Here is a 21,052-nt window from a genome sequence, read left to right as displayed (position 1 = left end):
AAGAAAATTTGACCGAAGGAAATATAAAAATAAATTTCAAATTTGACGCAAAGTGATTCACATAGTGCATGAAGTAAAAACTGAAATAAATTTATTCTTTCATTATTACTATATTTAAAACAATTAAAGTTGCAAAAACTTGAACTGAGGAATGCATAGCAACCTAAAATTTTAAATCGAAATAATCAACTTAGAAGAAATATTTATATTTTGGGAACATGTTCCGCAGAACCAGCAAAAATCAATTCATTTCTCACCATCCAGTGCATAATAAAAAAAAATCCTTATCCCTTCAAGAGGGAAGCTTCTAACGACTTGGAACAATGCCACCATTCAACCCTTTTTCTTCCAAACTAAAGCCAGCAGCAGCTTGAATGCAGCGTGTCGCTCGATCGTCGGAGACCCATCAAAGTCAAGAAATCAGACTTCTTGTAAGGTTTCCCCCTGGCTGACTGACCGACGACCCCTCTCAACCTGAAAGGTAAAGTCCGGCCAAGATTTCCTGTCCTTTCAGGTTATGTTGTAATCCGAATAATGCCTCGTTTGTTAAAACATAATGAGTGTCCAGTGCCCCAGTCCTATAGGCTTCGTGGTTTTTTGAGAACCCAAACAAAGCCAAAGGTCGGCAGTTCGGCGGCTGATGAGAGGGTTTGTGTGCATTGTTGGATTTGTCAGTTATTGTGAGGGAATTTTTCAGTAGGGAATGAAGTTAATCGCTGACCAGTGGCCGTGGCTTTGTTTGGCTTCCGAAGCGAAATTCATTAGCGGATATGGTCGAGTTTGGCTGAGGGGAACTCGAGCACAGAGTGATGTGGCACCTGTCTGATGTCACAATTTGTATAGTCGTGCTTTTGTTGAATTGCTTTGTTAAGGGTTGAATGGTTGCTTTTAGTTCTTTTGTTCACTTGGAATGCATTATTGAAAACAATTTTACCAGTTTGCAATTTAATTTTTTTAAATTTCTTAAAAATAATCTGGAAAGTTCACATCCCGAAAATTAATCTGTTATTCAAGTTGACCTGTTAATAATTGAAATTATGGAACTACTTAGGAGAGCACACGCTTCTCAGGCAATGAATAGCTACGATTCTTTCGCCTAATCTCAAACAGCACCAGCAGCCTTTCTAATCTTGAATAATTCATAACAAAAAAAAACTCGCGATTCATGACGAGTTCATCCACCTGCTCAGCTCTGGAGCAGGCCCTTTACCAGTAAACTTTCCTCCGCCTCCGATGGCACGGCACGGAAAGACCTTTTTCCCAGCACCGTTAATTTTTGCACGTCCACTCATCACCTTCACCACAATTGGACCGAACACAATGTGCCGCCGCCGCCGTCTTGGCATGCAAGCACGCAAGCTCAGTCCGTTATCTTGCTGATTTTTCGGATGCTTATCAGCAGCGTCGAATACGCATATCTGCGATGATTCATGCAACGCTTTTTTCCCAACCACATCAGCAGACTCTGATTGTCTGACCTGATGCCTGCCCTGTCTCGTGAAATCGCCCCGAACAGCGAATACTCCACCAACCAGGACAATAAAAACAACAAATGCAGAGGCTACAAAGTTTTATTTGTTTTATGTATTAGTCGCCTTTCGGTGGAAACAAAAATTGCCGGAGCTGCACGAGTTGAGGAACCCCCCCGACCGCCCGCCCGCGGGACGCGATGGGTCTCGTTTCACACGTCACACGGTTGCACTTCTTCATCGCTGCTGATGGGAGCCGATGTTGGACAGGCGACGGCTGGAATAGGGAGGAGTACACTTTTCACGCTGCTTCTCCCCAGCATCGACGATTTTCCACCTCATCCGGGTGTGTTTGTGGGGGAGACTGTGACCGGGGTTTATAGGAAAGTGTCGCTCTCCTCGAGACGTGAAAGGCAGCGAAGAAAAAGTGCATCTGTATTTAGCGCGAGTCGCGTGAACTGTGTCACGATCGCTTTGTAGCGGTTGCTGTGTTTGTGTCGGACAAAATAAGAAGAGGAAGCATCAGTAAAAGAAGCTGCCAAGTGGAAATAAGAAAGAAATGCTGAAAACTTCACCCAACGTCGTCGAGGTAGTTATGATGCAGGGTATGGTGCGGTGCGCGGTGTGGATCATAGTGTGAGTGAGTGTTGGCGGTTTTTCACGCTAAGCATCTCCACACCGTGTCGTGGAAGAAGTTGGTGGTGCGAGGAGGCGAACGATGCAGTTTCGGGGCGTCGCAGTCGGATTGGCCCCACCGATTGAGACATGGGGGAGATTTTTCGTGTTTTCCTCGCTCTCGATGCTCTGTGTTCATTAAATTTTGAACTGTATTTTTTGTGAGTGTCTGTCTATTCAGGCTGACTAGCAGCGAGCGTGAAGATCAGCAGGTCTTACGATTGGGCATGGGGAGTGCGCCGCGGAGGTTGTGAAAAGAAAACGAAAACGAGTAAATTGGATTTTCTGCTCGCTGGCATTGATGTCGTCCTGGGTCCACTGCTGGTAGGATCCGAGGTTTGCCATTCAATTTCGAATTTGGCTTAGCGTATTGGTTTGCAAGGATGAGTTCGAGAGATGGGCAACGGAGATCCGCTATGTGGAATCAATGATTAAATCGAAATTCTTTAGTCGGAATGAAAAGGATTATTGCAGTTGCCTGGTGGTTCCCATATGGTCTAGTCAATGATAAGAAGTTTAAAGCTAAAATTTTATTGGCGGGCTCTCAATTCAGTAATTAATTCATAATGAAAATTTCTAATGTGTTCAACCATCCATACTAGAAGAGTGACTCAATCACAGAATAACAAAAAACATGCAGTTTTTACGAAACTCAATTAGTGTTTACTACTGGAAATAAGGTTAAGAAATTTAGTTTGAGGAATTTTGGGTAGCTCTGGTTTTTCCTGGAAGTGCACAGAAATTCTACAAAACCGAAGAGAAAATCTAGAAATGCTCTCAGATCACCAAATGTAATTTAGTTGCCTAAAATGTCAACAAACTCGTAAAAGATATTTATTGATGATAAATTGATGTATTGAAGTAAAAATCATGCAAATAATGTTGTACACCTGCAAAATAGACTTTTGTCACTTTGAAAGAAATTAAGAATTTTACTTATTCAGCCTATATTTTTGAATGCAACGCAATGACATATTCCCAAAAAATTAAAAAAAAAAAGCTTCCTTCCATAAATTGTAGCCTGCATTCATTGCAATCGTTTAGTATATGAATATGTATATGTTACCGCTTTAAATTCAAGGTTATAAGGCGAATAAATATTGACTGCACTTGCTTGCCGTCAGGCCCGTAGCCAGGATTTTCTTTCGGGAGGGGCTATAAAATTATTGAAAAAATCTTTAATGCTGACCTGAAGAAATTTTGAGAAGTTCATTAAAAAACAATTCCAATTTTTTGTGTCTAACTAGTTGGTAATTTGGGTACTAGTTTAGATACATCGTCTAACCAGATACCCAGTTGGTGCTAGTTACTGACGAAATGAATTCGAAACAATATAAATCAAGCTTAACTTAAGTTATGTTTTGTGCTCATAATGCGCAAATTGGTTTAATACAAGTTTCCCTATTGGGGATTATTTTTGCATAAAAAACATATTCTTCGTCACAAGAAAGGCTATAGTACATTGACGGATTATTGACATTGAATTTGATTTTTATTATTTATTTACTAGTTACAATTTACACTCGTTACAACAACGGATATTCAAGAGTTCAAAGTATTTATATGATAACCGAATATGACAATCCTGCAAGGTATTCCAAACTACACGTTTGCAAAGTGTAGAAGACGCTAAATCGAAATGAGTAGAAAATATTGTTAGAATGTTCGATCGAAGAGAATGACGAAATTTGCACCAAAACTTCGAAAGAAAATCATTAAACACTGATTACTACTATCTTATAATTTACGTAATATTTTTTAAAGGTATCGAACAAAAATGAAACGAAAGAATGTCACATACCAAATACATGAAATTGAAACAATAATCCCAACTTATTGACTTATAGAACCAACCAGTTACAACATGTTAGTCGCTCTCCGTGATAGCCAACTGATGTCTGTTCACTGTATCGTAACGACTTTTTTTAAATTTACATTGACATTAACTGGAAACCATCGAAAACGACTAAAATGCTGCTGCTAGTTGCAACATTAAGTTTATTATAATTGATTGACTAATATGTGGTTTAACATCATTTGATATCCGATGGAAAGTAAAGATAAAATCACGACAGTTAGTCCTACGCCTACTGTGTACGTCTCCACATATCAGCGAGGTTAGTAGTATACAAATGTATATAATTCATGGGTATATGAACATCTCAGTAAAACCGTTGTTCTACAACTGGCTTGTTTACTTTTACATGTTTTCCTTGCTTATTTTTCGATTGTTAAAAATATTACGGTCTTCCGGATTAACAGTGTTTTATTGCAGAACGCAGCCCCGCATAAACATGAATTTGAGTATCAATAGATCTACTATTGCATTAAAATGGCACGAACCAAAAAATGTCTTTTTGGCTATATTGTTATCAGCAAATCGAATTGTACAGTGCACTAACCTGTTGCAGATATTTGATTTGCGTGTAATTTATCTAACTTTATTCTAACCAATATCTAGCATCTGAGTTTTGTTAAACATGGCAATCACTAGCGATAAAGTGCTCATTTTTGAAGAGTTTTGTGCTCAGTTTTATCTAAAACTTTTTTATTATACAATTCGTTTATTCGATTCCGTTCAATGCGTTAACTTAACGGAGCTGTGGATCTTTTAAATATTTCCATTGTGTAAATAATACAATCGATAAAACGTTAATGGTTGTCCAACAGAACTCGTGCGAGCGACTAGCGATTGCGCGTGGATACCTGTTTACTAGACTCGGAAATATTTTTTTGTTAATCAACAGTGTCTTGGTGGTCGTTCATTTCTATCTTACGTGTCATCATCGTGGTTACTGCCATGATCATGTTGGTGAACATCTGATTTCATCCTTGTTTCATACCATTATGGCATTATGGGTCACGAGTGTGGACTTCCTCAATGACCCTGCTGGCTGTTAATTTTGAGATACTAGACGCAGCTTTTCCGTCGTGTGTAGAGATACTATCGCATTATGTTTTGTATGTGTAGGGTCAGGTAGGAGGTAATGCGTCGGCCCACCTGAATTCTCACCACAAAAGCACAGGGAATTACTTCCTAAATTTACAGTGAATTCCATTTCTTCCAAATGTGATTAATCTTTCAATGGTCTCGGTGCAAGTAAGCAGTTCTTGACACCGACTATTGATTTTCTCGTCGTCCATATGTATGAGGATCTTAATCATAGCGGCATCATAAAAACACGTACTACAAGTTGTTATCCATAATGACTGGTTTCAGCTGGGCTTATTTGTTGAATGCTATCAGCACTGAATGCATGACATGGTAGAACTCGATTGAGGCGACTTCCGTCAGCATAACCTCCATTTTCAGCTTCAGCAAATGTTTCACATCACGAATGCCTTATGCATCTTATGCGAAAAGGCCGGAAGTAAATAGCCTCCGTGTTTGACTGGAGCACTACCTCTTGCTCCTAAAACTCACTCATCTCGACAGATCACCACAGCAAGAGAGTTTCTTTTGTCCTTCTGACGAGTCACATAATATGAAGGGAACTGTTTTTGACACGCTCAGCATACTGAGTAGGTATCGTGATCGGTGTTTTTGGTTGTTCGAAATAGGAAGATTGCTTCCTCAAAATTATCTCATTAATTTGTTCGAGCCAAACAAGATACAAATTTGTTAAGAGTTTATTTTTGAAAAAATTCGGGAGGGGCTTTAGCCCCCTAGCCATTCCTCTGGTTACGTGCCTGCTTGCCGTGCTTTCATTTATTGCCGTTTGATAATGCGACAAAAGCTGCAACTACCATTTTGGTCCACGCGGGGTCGCGGCAACGCATTCCCGTCTGGATTTGAATCAGCAATGCCAAATACTACCGATAAATTGGATCTTCCATCGATAATGACATTTCACCTAATTTTGTGGACGCTTGAGAAAAATTTGACTCAGCTTCAGAAGGTTAACGATAAAATGTTCCATTGTACTGAACGGAATATTGAATTGTCACACTGTTGTATTTTGTATTAAATTACGAAATATAAGCATAAATAACGAAAAATAAAACTTTAGTTTGAACATTTTAGTTTCCATTATTCAAAGTTTTGTTCGGTTTAAGATACGTCTTCATTTGTTTTTTCTGAATTAGTTATGGAATTTGCGTTTCAACTTCTTCTCATCAGAAGCCGACAATAACTTAGTGACATGACTAAGCTGCGATACATCACGCTTGACTAGGGGTTTGCTCAAGAATACACATTATGTCACCGTTTTTGTAGTTTGTGTTAACAGTTATGTACCCAACAAAAAAAACACCTTTAACAGGCCAACGTGGGTTCCCGGGTACCCACAATTTGAAATGCTCATAACTATGGCTTCCTTTAACCGATTTGGACACTTTTAGATGTTTTGGATTCAGAAACTCGTCCCCTTTTTGATTCTGTAAAGTTGAACTGGATGAATGGATCTGGTTCTTGGTAATCCGGATTTTTCGGAGTAATGTTCCAGTACTAGGCTATGATTTGTAAATTTTAATAACGTCCTGGCAATATGAGTATCAAAACTCTTCAAATTGTTTCGGAAGTCTGTTATTTGTTGTTACGGGACCCTATGGCAGTTTAAAAAATGGAATTGGAATGGAATGGCCACTCACGGCCCCACGGGAACCTGCTCCAGAATGTCCGTTCCGGGGTCAAACCACCAAATGGTTAAAAAACTACGAAATATAGCCTACTCATGCAATTCCAAGAATTTTGATACCCATATTGCTAGTATTCCATTAAAAGCCACAAATAGTATCCCAGCACTGGAACATGTTTCCGGAAATCCGGATTTCCGGGAACCGAATGAAGTAACCCGATTCATTTTTACCAAGTCTAAAAGTGGATGAGTTCCCGAATCCAAAACACCAAAAAGTATCAAAATCGGTTGGAAATTACCGTAGTTATTAGTATCTCACTTTTGTGGGTACCCGGGTACCCTCGTCGGCCTGTTACGTAGTAAAAAAAATTCAGGAGACCCTCCTCACTCCCCCCTTACTATATCAATAATATTATTAACCCAAAAGCTTGACTTAGTGAACTTCTAAGATGTCGCAAAGTTTCGATTTCCAGCTATGGATAAATGGGAATTTCATTAATTGAAACCTAAAAAGGTACCCGGGTACCGCGTCGGATACACAACGGTTAATCCGGCGCTGGGTTAGTCCTGTTACTACCTTTGTGTCGCATTCTGATGAGACGAAATCGAAACTCAAAATCCATAATTGGTGGTTAGACCGAACTAAATGACAAAATGTTGATTTCGAGAAAAACGAGTTTAAAGTTTGAATCGCAGCATCCAGCATTATGATTGGAAGTTAATTTTTGCTATAATTCTTGTTTATTGTTACATATTTTAAATCTGGCAAAAGTCGAATGTAGCTGACAATATTCTTTATCCAGTGCTATCAATATCTCATTTTTTGACGTTTTACGACTTAGTCCAGTCTGACACCGACCAATTAATTTTATTATAGGTTTTGTGCTCTTCACGCGCAAAGATAGTTTTAAACAATTTTCTTTTTAATGGAGAAAAAATAATTTTTACTTAAATTGTTCGCCACTGAGAATCTCCATTTACGAACCAAACCAGGGGTTCGTAAATTGAATTACAGTAGGATTCCGTTTTTGGCAACTATTTAATTTTTTCCAGGCCAAAACCGGAACTGTGGCAAAAATGGAACCATATTTTTAAAGTTTGGATTTTCAATTTACGATTTCAAAACTGTTTCAAGGGATCATATGTGAAATAGAATGAGATGAAGGAACAAAATAAGCAAATTCAATTTTATTCATGCTTTTATCAAATTCAGACGTCGTACAGTGCACAGTGGGAAAAAAGTATCAAAAACGCGACTTTACTCATTAGCTTGGTAGAAAGCTAAGTGTTGTTATCGAAAATGTATACTTCTTATGTAAAAATGTCTGGGGAATCGATTTCAGGTATTTAAAAAGACTTTAATGTACGCTATCATGCCCGTTTTGCCCCAATTCACCTTTTCATTAAAGTTTATGTTCAAAACTGATATCTTAGAAGAAAATTGAATACGGCTGACAAAAATTAGTGTTTTCTATGTAAAAAAGCCCAGAGAATGGATTGAAGAAAATTAGAATAGTCTCATGAAACGTTTACACCCATTTTATCCCAATTCTCCGCAAAACTAAAGTTTGAAGTTAATCCAAATTTTACATTTCGATAAAAAGCTACATACGGCTGATCAAAAGCAGTAATTCTTATGTATGAAAGTCCAGGTTATCGTTTGAATGTAGTTAGACTGGCCGCCTAAAACGTGTGTACCCGTTTTACTCCAATTCCTCCCATAACCCAAGTATAACGTTAAACATTTCAGAAAGAGGCTAAATGCGGTTGATCAAAAGTAGTATTTCTCATGCAAAAAAATTCTGGAGAATCGATTGAAGAAAGTTTGAATGACTGCACGAAACGTGTGTACCCGTTTTACCCCAACTCTTCCCATATCTCAAGCGGGAAGTTAAACCTAGCTGTGCTTCTCGAAATGAGGCTGAAGGCGGCTGATGAAACGTAGTAGTTCTTATGTTGAAAATTCCGGGGAATCGGTTGAAGATAGTAAGAATGACCGCACGAAACGTGTTTATCCGTTTTACCCTAATTATTCACATAATGTATATGTGTATTCAGAATCAGGCTGAAAGCGGCTGATCAAAAGTAACTTTTTATGTTAAATAGACCAGGGAATCGATTGAAGATAGATAGTTGACCGGACAAAACATTTAACATAAAAAAAACTTTTGAACAGCCGCTTTCAGCCTCTTTCTGAAATATTGTGTAAGGTTATGTGAATAATTGGGGTAAAACAGATACAAACGCTTCGTGCGGTCATTCTAACTATCTTCAACTGATTCCCCGGATTTTTCAACATAAGAATTATTACTTTTCATCAGCCATCTTCAGCCTCTTTTCGAGAAGCACAGCCAGGTTTAACTTTCCACTTGAAATATAGGAAGAGTTGGGGTAAAACAGGTACACACGTTTCGTGCGGCCATTCAAACTATCTTCAATCGATTCCCCAGAATTTTTGGCATAAGAAATGCAACTTTTGATTAACCGTTTTCAGCCTCTTTCTGAAATGTGGAGCCTGGTTTAACTTTATACTTGAGAATGGGAGGGATTGGGGTAAAACGGGTACACACGTTTCAGACAGCCACTCTATATATATTCAAGTGATAATCTGGACTTTTATATATAAGAATTTCTGCTTTTGATCAGCCGCACCAGGATTAACTTCAAACTTTAGTTTTGCGGGGAATCGGGGTAAAATGGATGTATACGTTTCGTGAGATTATTTTAATTATCTTCAATCAATTCTCTGGACTTTTTACATAAGAAATATTAATTTTTGTCAGCCGTATTCAACTTTTTACTGAGTTATATATTCAGTTTTGAACATAAACTCAAACGAAAGGGGGAATTGGGGCAAAACGGGCATAAAAGCGTACCGTGTGGTCGTTGTAAATACTAGCAATCGATTTCACATACCTTTTTACATAAAAATTTTTTTTCGTGGTAAACGTCATCAAGCCTTTTCAAAAAAAGTTTGGATCGATTTTTTCCCATTGTGCAGTGGGGCAGAATGCTACTTTCGACGCTCAAAACCCCTAGCGCCCTGGGTATATATCGTGGAGGATTAGTGTCTTTAGCAAAGAATCTAAGATTGAAATGATCATTATTTTGACAACTTTGGTTTTGATCTAGATAAGTAGAAACTGATCTAGATCAGTTCTATCTTTTCACAGAGGTGTTATATCAAAAAACTTTCTTCGGCAAAGTTGTTTGTTAAATATTTTTAACGCATGCACTGAAGACGTTTATACTTTATAACTTATGTAGATAGCGCTACATGACATTTAAAAAAATACTCGAGAAAATGAATTTTTACATTTTTTATGGAAGATATATCTAGAAATAAATGTTTTATTCCTAAATCTTCGAAACTATAGAATAATAAAAAAAATAAAAAAAAAGCTTAAAAGAGTGATAAATGCTATCATGACATGCGCTTCTGAGATTATTGTCTTTTCTATCGTGAATAATAATGAACAATTTTGTTTAAAAAACATAGCGCTTTTAAAAAAGGCGGTGGTCAGCTATTTTCGTCCGCGTCCCTTATCACCTATTTTATAAGGTGATTCATCTTTGAAAATGAACCACCTTGGTTATGTAGCTAATTTTTCCGATCTTATTTTATTGAAAATAATTAAGTAGTTTTCATGTTATTATATTCAGAATTGCACATATTCTGTCGTATGTAATTTTAAATGTTCTTTGGGAACACGTATCCGCCGGTTGATGCCAATCGAGCTGACATTTCTTTGGACTGATTAAACTAATTTCTTTGTTTGTTCAGTGCTTATTTGACCAACCAGGAAACTAATCCGCTGGGTGTTGTGCGTTAGGAATACGCATGATCCTGCCTGAGTGAAATGGACACTGTTGAATCATATATGAGGGTTGTGAATTAACAGTTCGCGAGAAGAATCAGAAGCCAGTTATCAATTTGCAGCAATCATATTAGCTCGAAGAACATATGATTCATTGTCATATTCATTAGCTTACTTTTAGTCCAATAGTGTCGAAGGGTTATGAGACGATTTCGAAACGAAAATTTTGTAACTAAAAAAAGGAACGCAAATTGCTTTAATGATTTTAAGAGTGCACAGTGGTTTTGTCGCTAAAAATGCGCGAAAAATTATTTACGCGAAAACGGTAAAACGTACAGCATTGGCGTCTTCTAAGATGTTTTATGAAGATCTAAGACCTTCATTTTGATGATATAGTTAGAGTGAGATATTTGCCAGCATTTTTTTAAGGTGCGAAAAATAAAATGAGGTCTTCAGAAATGTTAAAGAACTTGTTTTTGCGAACATCTTTAATGAAGAACAAAAATTTCTATTTATAGTACACTCGAAGGCCTTTACCGTTGTTTGTAAATCACCGCTTAAAAACGAGTTTTCAAGATATTTTTTTAAATATCGTAAATAAAGCTTCAGCATGTTCTAGAAGGTTGTTTGTCTTGTCAAGATACATATCCTTCCAGAAAAAATTATCTTTCTATCTTGTTCATTTGAAGTTATTGGGTAATCTTTGGTAAAATTTTCAAAAGCTTTTAAAAATAATGACTTTTGAATGGGCAAAAACGGGCAGCCAACTCTAGCAGCAAATATAAATGCTGCATCGACACTATAATACTCAATAGAGTTGATTTGTCGCTCTTTGTCTCCAGTAGAGTTATAGATGATTTGAAAAAAAACTATTGTTTTTTAAAAAATGTACGATATCTTCGAAAATAGTCGAGATATGCAAAATTATGCATTTATAAAAATTGTGTATTTTGACGATTGAAATAACTTCGTAGAATATATTAAACTAGTAGGAATGATAACTGAAAACATATTTTTAAAAAAATATTTTTGAGGTCATCCAATTATTACGAGCTGTAACTTCTTAAGCGTTACAAAGAGAGACTTCATGTATTCAGAAATAAATATTCATGAATTCAATCTCCACAACTTTTGCAAAGACATTAGTTCATTTCTTTTCGGCAGAAAAAAATTGGTTGAAAAATCTCACTTATAGGAGGATTAATCACGAACATCATAGCAGCAAATGACAGACCTTGCAATTTTTGATCAGTAGTCCGAAAAAACTATTGACGTAAACTCAGCCGTTTCCACGCCAACAACCAATCACCATTTAAAAGACATTATTTTTTGAAAGTTGCAAAATAATTAGGAAAATACACGAGATAAGCCATTGTTGAAATATAGAAATATGTCTAATTTTGATAATTCCAATCATTTAATCCCTTCATGTCCATGTTGTTGTCTGACAACAACGTTTCTAAACAGCTATAACTTTTGATTGGTGCAAGACATGCTCACAAATACAAGAATGGCTAATAAATGTTACTACAGCAATACCTCAATATAAAGCAACTAATTTTTTTTAGTAATTTTAAAACGAAGCAAAACTAAAATTCTTGATAAATCCAAACTGTTCACGGTAACTTGAAAATGACCTAAAATATATTTCTAGTCATCTAGTTGGTGTACTCTGTCTTATTGAATTTTACTCAAATTTACTTGATATGTTCCCAAAGTAATAATATCAATTGCTTTTTAGTCAATTTTCTTCAGTAACTCTGCATTTTGAAATCAGTAGGATGTGGAATTTGGAAATCTCTGGTTCACTGAGCAATGGAAACATATCTCTAGTAAAGATGCACTTTATCAGTTTATATTTTAGTAGTTGGACGCTTGTAATAACTTTTATTTTGGCCTATATTAACAATAAGCGCATATAACTTTTGATGATGTTTGCAATTAAATATACTCATTTATACTCTACAATTAAGTTGAACGTATCATATGATGCTACAATTTCGTGGAAAAGTAGAAGTTATAGTTCCGGCGATGGAAGGTATTACTAAGGTAATTGAACTGATTTAGAATGGACCAGTTTACAGCAAAACCGAGTTTTTGCAATCTTTGAAGCTACGATGTTTGCAAAAAGGCACATTAAATTTTTTTAACTCTTAAACTTTTGCCCAGTTAAGTTTAACTATACCCTTTTTATTTATTAACAGTTTAAGGCCGAAGTGGCCTGTGCCGTATACAAAAGATTCCTCCATTCCACTCGGTCCATGGCCGCGCGTCGCCAGCCACGCAGTCTGCGAAGGGTCCGCAAATCGTCTTCCACCTGGTCGATCCATCGTGCTCGCTGCGCGCCACGTCTTCTTGTACCGGTCGGGTTGCAATTGAGAACCGTTTTCACCGGGCTATTGTCCGACATTCTGGCTACGTGCCCGGCCCACCGTAGTCGTCCGATTTTCGCGGTATGACAGATGGGTGGCTCCCCCAACAGCTGATGCAACTCATGGTTCATTCGCCGTCTCCATGTGCCGTCTTCCATCTGCACTCCACCGTAGATGGTACGCAGCACTTTCCGTTCGAAGACACCAAGTGCGCGTTGGTCCTCCACGAGCATGGTCCAGGTCTCGTGCCCGTAGAGAACTACCGGTCTAATCAGCGTCTTGTAGATGGTCAACTTCGTACGACGGCGAACTCTGTTCGACCGAAGTGTCTTGCGGAGGCCAAAGTAAGCACGATTTCCTGCCACGATGCGTCTACGAATCTCTCTGCTGGTATCATTGTCGGCGGTCACCAGTGAGCCCAAGTACACGAACTCTTCAACCACCTCGATTTCGTCGCCACCGATGCAAACTCGAGGCGGGCGGTTCTCATTCTCTTCTCGTGAACCTCTTCCTATCATGTACTTTGTCTTCGACGTGTTGATGGCAAGTCCGACGCGCTTGGCTTCTCTTTTCAGTCTGATGTAGGCTTCCTCCATCTTCTCAAAGTTTCGTGCAATAATATCAACGTCATCGGCGAAGCCAAGTAGCTGAACGGACTTTGTGAAAATCGTACCACTCGTGTCGATCCCTGCTCTTCTGATTACACCTTCCAGCGCGATGTTGAATAACAGACACGAGAGACCATCACCTTGCCGTAACCCTCTGCGTGATTCGAAGGGACTCGAGAGCGTCCCTGAGACACGTACTACGCACATCACCCGATCCGTCGTCGCCTTCACTAATCGCGTCAGTTTGTCCGGGAATCCGAATAACTATACCCACACCTGAAATTAAAGTGTTCTAAGGTAAAATTTATGTAGTAACTCTGCATCTTGATATCAGTGGGCAGTGGAATTTTGATGTTTTTTTGACAATCTTTTTTAATGTTTTGATGAACAACTTTGTCGAAGACATCACGCCACAAGGATTCACCCTTTAAAAATTATATTTGAGTGCCAACTGTGCAGCACAGTTGAATATTAGATCGTGAACTCAAATAAAGGCTAAGATGTTTTAGCAAACTTTGTTGAAGATCTCAAATATCTTGAACGTAAGCTCAATGAGTTATCGATTTCATCTTGCTAGATTGCATATATGGCTCAGTGTGCGTCATGATTATTTTTCTTCACGGGAACCTTTGTCCCGAATATGCATTGATCAGAAAAGTGATGAAAATGATGGGTGGGTACTAGACCGGCAACAATTTCGAACATTTTTTGGAACACTACTAAATCAAATGGTAATTTACTCCACATATATGTCAAATATGGGCATTTCACTGATAGCTCTAGTTCCTTCACAAGAGTTTTCAAATTTCTATCGCAATTTAAATGAAGAATCAGTAGAAGAAATACAAAATTCAATGAAAAATCTCACAGTATTTCTGTACATCGCAAAACTTAGGACCGCGTAGCTTATTTCATTGCAAATAGTTTTGTTGGAGATTACACATTGATTCGAGGCGACCAGACATTTTTTATAACTTTGAAAGTCAAGATTATATTTGAGACTATTGTACCCCAAACTTGTGCAATACAGAGTAGCAACACATAACATATTTATATTAGAATATCTTTTTATTACAAAACCAAATCAATTGAGGCAAGTCATAAGATGCATAAGATGAGGATGAAGTTTTTTAGTTATTGTTTCCATTGCCGATTTTCCCAATATTCCCACATACAAACTTAAAAATTCTTGTGAGTAAACCAGAAGAAACTTAACAAGTACATATTTTGCATAAGGTTTATGGAGTCAGTAACCTTTCGATTGAGCTATGTTCCGAAAAAAGTCAATTTTTATGCCTGTTTAGTGAATATTGTCTGGGCATAACAGGAGCGTCGTAATTGACTATAGGGCTCTCAATTTAAATCTATTCTGAGCTCAACAGATTTAACGCTGTGATTTTCTATTATCAGGAGTTTTTTCGGCTAATCAGTCATAAATTAGACAGCGAAAACAGCAATATTGTTGTTTTCGCTGTCTAATTTATGACTGATTAGCCGAAAAAACTCCTGATAATAGAAGCTCGACAGTCAAGAAGACATTCATAATGCTGTGATTTTCATGAGCTGAGGGACATTCAAAAACGAAGGAACCTCGGTCGCATGTTGTCAAAATGGCACACTGGTATCCCAAGCAGTATTTCTAGTTTTATAGCACACTACAAGTCATTCTAAGTTTTAAGAAGAGCTTCAAGAGTGCCATACACCCTCAATTGCTACTAGGGATATTTCATCATTTCGAGATTTAGGTTTTATTAACTTGTAACATATTTAGAATTATGTTAGCGACAAAACTGTGGAATTTTTGGCGATTAGAAAAAATAAATAAAACTATGTCCAAAATAATTTAAAAGGCAATTATAATCATTGCAATCGATTATTTTCAGAATAAAGTTACGTTATATCGAGATAAAAATTACGTTAAATCGAGTTAGGTTATGTCGAGGTTACTTTATATCGAGGTTGCTTTATAGCGCTGTATTACTGTATTGACTTTCATTTGAGAATTGAGTTACAATGATTAGCTCTAGAACTGAAGTTATTGTAATTAGTCTGATTGGATTCCGATGGAGCAGTGCTGGAAGGGACAGTTTACGTTGACGACGGAAAATTAATTTTTCACATATATTGGTTTTGGTGCAATATTATTGAAAATTCATAAAACTTAAAACGTTTGGCTGTCTTTAACAACGTTTTCCATGCAAAAGCACTATTATAAATATTCTAGGAGAATTGTATTGAGTATTGGAAGGTAAAAATTGACCAGATTCTAGAACTGTAAGGGAAGCACCCATTTTTATGAAAAAAGGCTTTTCTTGTTTCTTGATCCCATCGTTTTCAAGGAAAAATAGGTTTGAAACCCTATATCCACTAGAAAAAGTTGGGCATGAAAGGGTTAACGAAACATACCGAACTTGTCAGAATGATATTTAAAAGTTATCGTAATGAATAGGCTCCACAAACAATCAGCAATAATGCTGAAGATATTAATGATGAAGACTTCATGTCTTCAGCAAAGTTGTTAACAAAAGCTTGCTCTACAACTTTGCCGAAGACATACTTTTAATGTATACAGTTGTAAGAATGTTGGTATATACATCTCACTTTTAGGGAGATTAATTATCAAAGTAACAACACCATATGAAAGGGCTTGTAATGTTTACAAATTTCTTCGAAAACATTATTGACCCAAATCTAACGATTTAGGCGTAGTTAATAGATCGCATGATTTTGGCGGAAAAAAACACTGTGGAGTGGATTGACATGCGCCGCCGCTAGTTAATTTCAGAATACAATACGGAACCTATTGGCGGGTGTAAAAACAAAAAGATCAAGAGTTTTATAGACAAAAGAGCCAGTATCGAAATAAGATATTGTTAACAAATTTAAAACGACCGTCTCAAATGTGGTAACTGTGGTTAAAACCAATTGTAATTGTTGCAATAAAAAAGTTAAAACCAGTTGTAATTGCCACGATAAATTCAAAGTGCGTGGGGAATACGCATGGTGTTGTCTGTGTGGAAAGATGACTGTTGAGTTGGGTTGAGAATTGTCAATTCGTCCGAAGTATCGAACACCAGTTACCAATTTGCGAGGACCATATCAGCATGAAGAATAAATGTTTTGTTATAATATCCATTGGGTTGCTTTTAGTTTATTAAATCATGTTCATTATATTAATTTTCCTCATTGTATTGAATTTTTTCACATGCTTTTGGGTAGTACATGCACTAAATTATTAATTGCCAAGTTAACCTTGCTGGATCACGAGAATAATAGATAGCTTAATTATAGGAACGGGAAATGTTTTCGGCAGTGCAGTCACGTGAGAATTTGCGTCGATTCTAACTAATCTTCGCCAACGTTTCGATCCGTGGTTGGGATCCTCTTCAGGGCTCTTACGTAACTGCACTGCCGAAAACATTTCCCGTTCTTACAATTTCCACAGTCGAAAAGAATCAATTTAGCTTGATTATTGTCGTAAAAGGTGACAAAAAAAGAATTCCTGCGTTAATTTGACAGTAACGGAAACTTTCTTTTTATTATGTTAGGTTGTTCTTGCAATAGTGTTTTGTCGGAATAAAGAAACAAGAAACAATAAAACCGTTCAAATGCCGTTTGTTACAATCAAACATAAGCAATACTCCCGACAGTCGGCTATCCGGAGCAGAAGTTGCATTTTCTTTTTACAAGCCGAGCATTTTTGGACTGATTCAGCAAACGATAAATCTATCATAAATTTTCGGCAGTCTGCTGCCCAGAGCAATGACCACATGATAACACTTCTGAGAGTTGAATAAATCGCATCACTTATCAATGTGAATCCACAATTGTGTAACTCTCTGCCCCATCCTACTAACAAAAACTCTTTCTGGTGGCAAATATGAAGATCCAGATGTATATGCGGTCTCCATGACAATGTTTGTTACAATAACATTCCCCTCCTTCCCCGAGGACTTTAAGGATGTGGGCGACATCGTTTTTGACATTTTAACATTTTAACGCTTGGAACGTGCGTGTTGAGGTTAGCGGCTCCCATGCACCCATCACGGAGTAGCAACTATGAATTGCACGGCCATCATGCTTAAATTTAATTTGGAGATTAAAATATCTAAAGTTATTTTCTTTGGGAATTTTAATACCGTTTACTGCTTAAAACTGTGCTAGGCCAGCGTAGCGTAAAACAGAAAAAGACTAATTACACCCTATTATGATTGAGTGTGGAACTACCTACACAGGTGTACGGTAATGTCAAAAATCTTGTAAAGTTAGATCAATTGGGATCACTTCGGTGTCTTTTTACATTAATGGACACATTCTTTTGTGACGAATCTTCATTCGACAAATATGTTAAAACTTTAAACGAACAAATAATTACAGATTCGGAAAGTAGACAAAATTTCACGAAAGCTTCAATCAACATAAACAACTAGAATTTGATGTTTTGACTTTTATTGAAATACGTTGAAAGTTCTAATTTGTGACGCGTTGTAACGTCACGTTACATTATCGCTCATAAAACAATCCTCTTCCAGTATATTCAGTTAATGTTGATTGAATCTTTCGTGAAATTTTGTCTACTTTCCGAATCTGTAATAAGTTTTCCTCGTAACGTCACGAAAGAATGTGTCAATTTTTCAGGTTTGTCTACTCCCAGAAAAAACGAATTTTTCGAAATTTGTGTGACCGCTATGATGGTGGTTGTTGGTCGTAAAACCAGATGAAATCGTTCAAACTTTACGAAGTTTTGTAATTTGTATGGCTAAAAGGCACTTCCTTGTATAAATCACAACAAAAAAAAAATGAAGTAGCTTAAGGATAAAATTTTCTATCTCGAAAGGGAAATATAATGAGTATAAAATTGTCAAACTTGCAAATACATTAAAACTTGACAATATTTCATAATATAGAGTGTTCCAAGATTAAAATTTAGCTCGGCTTTAATTGTTAATCTGAGTGCTATGGAAAATCCACCAGCCAAAGCGAACTATTCCTGCATCGGTTTCGCAATCACCAACCACCCAACGAGTTTGAAGTTAAAACTTAAAGAGCTAGCCGAACCTCGCAATACCACCGCAATTGTGGCAACACCCAACCAAAATGAAAACCCTCCCACCCACAAGACGAGAAAAATCGATTTCACAACGACGCACCGCTCACAAAAAAAAGAAGAAACGCAAATTTTCTCCACCATAACTTTAAAGACTTCAACTTGACACGGTTGCAATGGGGGCACGAGATGCTTTTTCTGGAACCAAAATCACAAAAGTATGAAGTGGCAGAAGAAACAGAAAAGTCGCGAGTAGGCGCGAAAGCAAGGTACCTCCACCGCCGCGTGCGCCCGCTTACCTTGTGCGATCCGAACAGCTGGCATTTTAATTCTCATTTTGGCAGGATTGTTGTTCTTCCGGCCTTGCTCCGGCCGGGCACGTCGTCCTTTTTACACACAGACACTCAGGATTGTGTTTTTTTTTTCTTCGGTAGCTCGCTTTTACTAGCACTGCTATTTTTCTTTTCTACGGTTTTTTTTTCACACCACCAGCTGATTTTTCGCGAACTTTTTCTCGCGTTTTCCGCGAACGTAGTAAAACACGAAGCGCACTTTTTTCCGTTGGTATCAAACGCTCTCGTTCCGGGTTTCTCGACTACATAGGTCTACTCGACCAGAAGGGAACTCCGAACAATTAGCACCGTTGGGTGTTTTTTTTTCTCCAAATATTTATCACGGTATCTTCCTTTGAGGTTCCTTCTGTGACTCAATTATCTCGGGTAGTTTTTCATTCACAGATTCAACGGGATCTTTTTTGTTTTTTTTTGCTCTTGAGCGGAACCCACCAGTAAAATAAAAAAAAGTTTCTAGGGAAATTTCCCCTCGCTTTCACACGCAAACAATCACGCCGATTTTCCTCCACTTCAGACACTTTGTTGTTGTCTTCCGGTCTAGGTAGAATTTTTTTTTCTCGGTCGAAACAAGCGTTGAATTACAACTGTTTCTCGTTGTGGAGAACAGACAGGCGTATCCTAGCGGAAGGACTCACTACTGAATCACTAGCAGCGAAAAAAGTTACCTCGCACATAAACGCATCTTGACCTTTTTTTCTGCACTTGTTTTTGTTTTTGTTTAAAGATATTTGATCACCGAGGGTTCCGAAATTTTGGGACTCCGTATTCCAATTGCATCGTAGTGTGGTAAGTTTTGATTGACGTTAGTACTGCTATGGTATGGTTTGTAGATTTTAGCTAAATCACTGAATTTTGATTGTTGGATCCGAATGTGCTGCCCGAGGTCAACCGTGTGTGGACACTTGACCCAGACTGGCGATTGACTTTGGAACGAAGTCAAACCGGGTGTCCGCGCGGAATCGCAATTGTTTCGCAAATAACGCTTCCTACTTTGACATCCTCACTTCGCGACAGTCCGTTTGCATCTAATGTGCTAGGTCCGACCAAAAACGTTATATCACACCGTCTTGTGTCGTGGCTGGCTGACTGGTTGGTTGGTTGGCTGTTGGCGCGCGCGGTGACTCCTTTCGAGTCGAGAACTCGAAGACAACAACAACACCAGTGGAGAGCGCACGTCGTCGTCGTCGTCGTTGTCGTTGGAGTATCCGAACGGCCACTCTGCAATACCCGTCCTCTCGCTCTCCTGTTGCTGTGGATAAGATCCACGCCACGCCGTTCCGTGTTCCACTCCGTGTTTCTACTACAGTACACACGATCATCAACCAAAACAGCACATCTCTTCTGGGGCCGTTGCCGCCACCGCCGTCGCTACTGACGATGATACCGATGATGACGATGAGGCGAACGTGAGCATAAAACAACCAAGACTAAACACCAGCACCGCATAGGAGGACGTCGTCGTGCCTTGGCTGGTGCTATACAATCACCGCACACCCAAACTCCCACCCACCGAGTGGGTTTTGTCACACCGGACCCGACCCGGAACGCGGAGCGGGAGAGAGGCCACCGCGCGCGTTGTTGTGGACCCAGCTATCTCTCCACAGATCGTTCACTTCACGACGTGAACCGCTCGTCCCACGCGCTCTCGCTCTCATGTGTCCTACCTTCCATCCGCCGTTCTTCCTCGTCGCAACATTAAATTTATGTACGTGAAATTCCAGGAGTTGTCCACCACACCGTACGCACACCAACGTGACACTGAAGATGCCACTGCTGGAGCGCCACTGTGTACCGTTCCTTGGGAGAGAAGGTCCGAATCGCGACGTTCCCGTTCCGGCAATGTACTGTTCGAAGCAAACCCATTATTATGTACAACCAAATCCCGAACCCACACACGATCCCTTTTCGCAGATGGGACACACATGCATGACACACTTGTGCATCTCGCTCGCACCGACAAGTATGTGAGTCCACGGTACAATCAAAACACGGACGCGTCCTTTCTCCCCTCAATCAACAAAAAACACCAAATTTCCATATGAGCCCACTACCACAGTCGCGCTTTTGTTCTAATCTCAAACTCTCGCGCTCTTTCTCTCTCTCTCTCTTGCAATACACGCGAGCGCGTGCGAT

General features: G+C 38.5%; 1 protein-coding gene across 1 annotated transcript in view; it reads right to left on the bottom strand.

Moving 5' to 3' along the window:
• LOC131684275 (B-cell lymphoma/leukemia 11B) overlaps positions 1-20,744 on the bottom strand; it is a 293,408-nt gene extending 272,664 nt beyond the window's left edge. The window contains exon 1 of the mRNA XM_058966990.1: positions 18,866-20,744. Coding sequence (XP_058822973.1) covers positions 18,866-18,902 — 37 coding nt within the window. The 5' untranslated portion in view covers positions 18,903-20,744. The remainder of the gene's footprint in view (positions 1-18,865) is intronic.
• Between the last annotated feature and the right edge of the window lie 308 nt (positions 20,745-21,052).

The sequence above is a fragment of the Topomyia yanbarensis genome, chromosome 2, assembly GCF_030247195.1.
Source record: "Topomyia yanbarensis strain Yona2022 chromosome 2, ASM3024719v1, whole genome shotgun sequence".
Classification (NCBI taxonomy): Eukaryota; Metazoa; Arthropoda; class Insecta; order Diptera; family Culicidae; genus Topomyia; species Topomyia yanbarensis.
Note: the sequence above shows the minus strand (reverse complement) of the source record. Positions and strands in the feature narration are given on the sequence as shown.